We start from the raw sequence: 6,000 nt of genomic DNA, 5'->3' as shown, positions 1-6,000 counted from the left end.
ACTTTCTCATGAGACAGCAATAATGGAGTTATTTCTGATATAATTTTATTTAGATGGAATAAAAGAGTGGGACAAATTGTTCAGCTGCAATAAAAATTAGTGAAATTGAGTCCTTACATTTTCATCTATCAAAGTATGTGAAATACCTAAAAAGCATTACAGTGAAGTGCACCTAAGACTATATGGATTACCTCAGGAAAACTATTTTAAAAGTTTTGGCAGCTTTTTCTGGGAACTGCATGACAAATTGAAGGTAACAATAAATCAAGACCAAGAGTATAATTCATACATGTATTTCCATAAATTTTATTCTTTACAAATAGTTCATATCTCACACTTTCATATAAATACACAATAATTTATTTATGAATGATTTTTACAAAGTTATAAATATGGAGTCTCCAAAATTTACCATATGTACACCTGTTCAAGAATACTGTTCATCCTTGTTCCCATTTTAACGTACCTATGAAAAAGTAGCATCCATGACATAGTAAATCTGCTATGCTCATACTTCTACCAGCGTCTATTTATGTCAGCAACTTTCCCATATATTACTCAAGTTGGTACTCTTGTGATTGTCATTCAGTAACTTTACTTATATTAAGATACATAATCACTATGCACAGTTCTATGATCATCTTAGGCATTTTGGTGATACATAAGATCAACAAATATAATTTTCCGATTTACAAAACTGATTTTCAGGAGGATGACTATAATATGGAATAGCTGTCATATATTGAAATGCCCACTGCATTATAAAAGTCAAGCAGGTGCCGTTATTTACACTTCATACAAATTCTTTAACCATACACAAGCTAACTGAAGTGTTTGCATTACAATGTCATCATGTCGCGTTGCAGAGGCTCTTGCCATTGCTTTCTCAGTATTTCAGAAAACAAATTTTGGATCAGCAATTATAAAACATTAAACATGGTTTGTCATACAAAATAATCATGTCATAGAATCATGGTACAGTTTTGCAAATGCAATTTTCTATCTGTACATTTACTTATGGCTACCATCTGTAAGAGATACTCAAACTGACTGTAGAATTCATCTTGACTCTTGACTGTAAAATATCCTTAGAATTTTATGTGGAATATAAATGTGAATCTGAATATATTATGGACTATAAATTAATAAACATCACAGTTCCTTCATCTGCAGCAAACAAAGAATTTGTAATCTTAGTTTGTCTCTGTCCTGCTGATGCTGTTTTCACACATATAATACCTTACCAAATGCATATGATACTGTAAACACAGTTTGTAATCTGATAAAATTTGGCGATGGGGTGGGGAGTGTGAGAAAACACACTAGATACAACTGTAGAGTTTTAGCTAAGGCTGTAACAAAGAGTTTCAGACATTCAATAAATTCATTTAGTATTGTGTAGCTTACTGTCGTACAGACATATATTTCATCACAATCATAAAAAAAAGCTGTTGCATGATAAAAGTAGCCGTTTGTTAACAAAAGGAGGATTGAATGAATGTTGAACAGAATCATTACAGCATATTAAGAGTGCCAGTGGTGTTACATTTCAGATTCATCTCTAGGAACCACTCCCAAGAAGGAAATCATGATACATAAGAAAAAGGCACTGTAAGAGACAGACTTCTGAACTAGAGCCAGTAAGCTGAAAGTATGTCTGTAAGTCCTCCCCCCCCCCCCCCCCCCACCAGAATGTAAATTATGTTTCATGATGGACTATGAGCCTCATAAGCAATAACACAGCAGATGGAGTGATTTATCATTTAATTAGGTAATCATTTTGGTGCCTTGACATAGCAGATGGGACAAATGAGTGACAACAGCTTATGATATGCTCACTTTAGATGGGTTTCTTGGGGGTCTGTGTTAAGTCACTAAAAAAAAAAAAATTCACTTCTTTGGTCTTAAGCTCATTTGTGACAGTTCTTGTGAGGACCTGAACGTTTGTGAAACGCAAATTCTTTATAAGTGGGAGGCACCTAATTTTGTCATTTAAGCAAAAGTGCTCAGGGGGCTGAAGTGACCAGCAAGAATTTTTGACAGTGTTGAATTGCAAATACTGTATTTAGTTCTATAGTGAGAGAAGGGATATGATATCAATATAAAGACAGTCTAAGTTTGAGTGGTAAAACAACAGATATCAAAATGAGACTGGTGGAGTGTGAAACCACAAATTTGGTCAGAGAAATAAAAATGTACAACTAACCAATAAACACTCTCAGCAACTGAATGGCTTGTTGCTAGATAAGAAGATAGGGGCCATGTAATGAGGAGCCTCCATGCTGGATGTAGGGCATATGATTAGAAGGTTCCCCAAGGCTATCAGGAGAACTACATGCTAGTGTACCAACTCAATGGTCCAATAACACTGTCTAGCTTCTCAAAAAAACTGTCAACTATTGTAGCCTTCACATGCTAAAACTTGTCAATATGAGGTGCCCACAAAGTTGGTTGAGAGCTGTTGAAGCCCTCCAATTTCAAGGCAGAACTTTGGAGTGTAAGAAAATCAGCAGCGGCACAGAAGTGTTTTTGGTGCACCTTTGTCAACATTCTAGGTTTTAGAGACACTACCTCATTGAAAATAATGCTCAGTAATTTATGAAACTATTCCCCTGGTTGCATTTGTGGATGAGATGAGAGTATAAATTCTTCACGAAGAAAAAAACAAAAGTCACTGCAGCTGAGAATGATTTTGGTTCTTGTAGAGGATTTCGATGTTTGGTGAAGTACTTGTGAGTCAGCTATCAAAACTGAGGATTCTGAATGGTGCTGCCACAGGAAGCGCATTATTACCCTTTTTACATTTTCGAACTATTAAGAGTTTTGTGAAAAATGGGCAAAGTTTAAAAGGAAACACCTAGGCATGTGAAATATTTCTGAAATTTGGACAGCTCAGTAATGCATTCAGTCATGGTTCATCAAACACTGCTTACACTGTCTTTTTGTAAACAAACACTCGCAGTAATCACTGAAGAGTCCAACACAGTCTGATGTCCATCCAGCTATTGGGATGAATGTTCGTTTCATGAACTGCTCGAGTCATCTGAAGCTGATGTACGCGGCACACAGTCAAAACAGGTGACAAACATCACGCGCGATTTGCAGGCATCAACACGTTTGCGAAGGATGTCTGTTTCCCTCTCCAGAGCTTCTACGAATGCTGGGTCACGTTGGTCCATGCTTGCCTCCACGTGAACTGTATACAAAAAAGGAAACAGTGAATGAGCAAAACAGAAAAAAAATTACTGTAAGATCACATCACATACATGGAGGCATATATATATATCCTCAACATTCAAGGCTGGCTGCAAATTTTATGAACAGGTTGGGAATTTAGTGAAAGTAGATTTTTGACTACAATGCAGAGACCAGTTTGTGATGCTCCCCTCCCCTGAGTTAACTTACTTCACACTCATTTTTTGCAATCAATTCAAACAGAACTTAGTAAAGAAAAATCTATGAGACTTATCAAAAAGGTTTTGAAAATGACAGGTGGCTAAGATCTTTTTCCTCATTTATTGTAAATTTATTTTGTCACCCATCTGTACAAGGAACTGGATGGCAACAAGACAATGGCTGCACTCAGCTGAAAGCATTTATAAAAATATATAAAACCAACCTCAGATGCCAGTAGTGTAATTGCTCTGAAGGAGACCACTACAAAGATGACCAAAACATCAGTTTCAATAATATGGTAGTTTTGGTTTCAAAATAACGTGGCCTAAGGTGCAAAAGAATTTTATTCACAATGACACAGACTGTGGAAGCCTTTGAATGTATATACAAGTATAGTTTAAAAATATTAAAGAGAGAAAATATTTACTGGTTATTTAAAAATTATTAAAATGACTGTTGCACATCAACAACTGTCTGTTGTCTTCAGGTAAAACTGTCATCAACTCGAAGGTTGATTTAGACACCATAATGATTTACTGGGAATGGTTCTATTGGAGGAGGTATTCTGTTGCCTTCCTCCAAGTTTCAAAATGATTTACTGAACGTAATTGTAATTACTGACAGTGCCTGCTATGAATATACATGAAGCTATTATGTCCTTAAAAATAAACTGCATTGCTATGATGAACAAAAATATATGTAAGTACAGCACTGGGTACAAAGAAAACTACTACATGTTTACAAACAGACTTAAGTAACAGAGAACCTAAAATTTATGGATGTATATTCTACAACAAACTTCCAAGCAGCATAAAGAACTTAAAAACAGTCTGCTTTCAAACAAAATGTAAGATGTTATTTGGTCTTGGACTGTTATCAGAATGCAAAGGAGTTCTTAGGTGCAAGTAAAACCATGTAAAGTTCTTTGACACAAGTATACAAAATTCCTAAAAAGAAATTCTCGTGGAAATTCCATGTAAATAATGTAAGGACATTGTGCTGGCCACAGTATCTGTGCACAGTAGTATGTATTTTCTTAACTACATCTGATACTAATCTGTGTAGGTATGTTTGTAACCTTATCTACATGCTGTAAAAAAATCTCTTTTACAAACATCTAGAAATTAGCGTATATTTATGTCTTTTTATGCACTTACCCAAGACTTTGTAAAACATTGATATATATCCTGATGTATCCAATTTCACTATCAAAACTATCAAAGGATGAACAAATAAGTAAATAAATAAATAAATAATTAAATGGCAAGAATATTCCAATGGCAAAGAAGTGTGAATGTCTCATTGGGAATAGGTGTGAAAGTATCATTGGGGATGAAAAGGAAGTGGGAAATGCAAGAGGGAGCCTGAAGAAATAATCGTATCAAGTATCCAATCAAGTCTGTAAGCCCATAACCACTGAGAGGAAATGCTTTTACTACAGAATCATTGAAGCTAAATGAGAATGATGATGATGAGTAACTCAAATGCTGTTGTCAGCTGCAATAAATTCTAAAAATCCTGATAAATGTTTATTAAAAATCTACCTTGTTGTCCTCTGCCATGAATATACAGTGGCTAGCAGAATACATTTGGAGATACTATAAACAAAAACACGCTCCACATTCTGTTCTGTTATTGTAGTGCTGTTAACTATTGTAGTTGCTCAGAATTTTTTGACTCCACTCATAGCTGTCTTGCAAACAGAAGGTGTGTGTGTGTGTGTGTGTGTGTGTGTGTGTGTGTGTGTGTGTGTGTGTGTGTGTGTGTTGTTGTTGTTGTTAGTAGCATAACTTACTTTAAGTTAGTTTTAATACTGTGTAAGTTTAGGGACCGAGGGCCTCAGCAGTTTGGTGCCTTAGGAATCCACACACATTTGAACTTTTTTTTTTATAATGATTTACCAAGTGGGTTACAAATTAGCGGTTTGGTACTTATTCTCACATTAATATTATTAATTTTTAATCAGCTTCAAAACAAGATCATAATATTCAAATGAAACAACGAAAAAATTAATTGGGAATTAAATGCCTAGTAAATACAGCGATCATGAGAATGAATTCAGTACCAAGACCGATTGTGGAGGTACCAACAGAAGTACCCAGATCTCGGGGCAAGCAAAAGCTTGAGAACTTGACATAATCGTTACTGCGCATAATTAAAATGGTTTCCTTCCTTTATAAATATTTTACTACACAGTACAGAAACCAACTGCAATTGCAAGAGTATTTTATAGATATGGACATGGTATCGAATAAAAAGTATTAACATTTTAGGCATGAGTAGTATCTTAAGGAAAGTATGGAACTCACAAAGGTATCGAAAGAAAAATATCGAGAACTCGAACTGTCGATACTTAGGATTTATACCCTATATCGGCATTTTAGAAGTTTACAATAGACAGTCGATTTTAATAGCTTCTATATGGAATAACACAATTGTATTTTCTTGAAGTATTTCAACAAAAACTCAAATTTTTGAAACAGATTTTGCACCTCACTTGATTATTATCAAGTTTCTCAAAATCTTGCCAAGTTTCACTTTGTCTATTCTGTTTATTGATCTGGTAAATCTTAACAGTTTTAAACAATAATATAGGCAAACAAG

General features: G+C 34.8%; 1 protein-coding gene across 2 annotated transcripts in view; it reads right to left on the bottom strand.

Annotated features, from left to right (window-relative positions):
• Window positions 1–277: 277 nt before the first annotated feature.
• LOC126278434 (kinesin-like protein CG14535) overlaps window positions 278–6,000 on the bottom strand; it is a 1,017,611-nt gene continuing 1,011,888 nt past the window's right edge. For both annotated transcript variants that reach the window (XM_049978552.1, XM_049978551.1), the window contains one exon: window positions 278–3,196. In XM_049978552.1, coding sequence (XP_049834509.1) covers window positions 3,024–3,196 — 173 coding nt within the window. In that variant the 3' untranslated portion in view covers window positions 278–3,023. The remainder of the gene's footprint in view (window positions 3,197–6,000) is intronic.

Source organism: Schistocerca gregaria, chromosome 6, assembly GCF_023897955.1.
Source record: "Schistocerca gregaria isolate iqSchGreg1 chromosome 6, iqSchGreg1.2, whole genome shotgun sequence".
Lineage (NCBI taxonomy): Eukaryota > Metazoa > Arthropoda > Insecta > Orthoptera > Acrididae > Schistocerca > Schistocerca gregaria.
The sequence above is the reverse complement of the archived record's forward strand: the minus strand, read 5'-3'. Positions and strand labels throughout refer to the sequence as shown.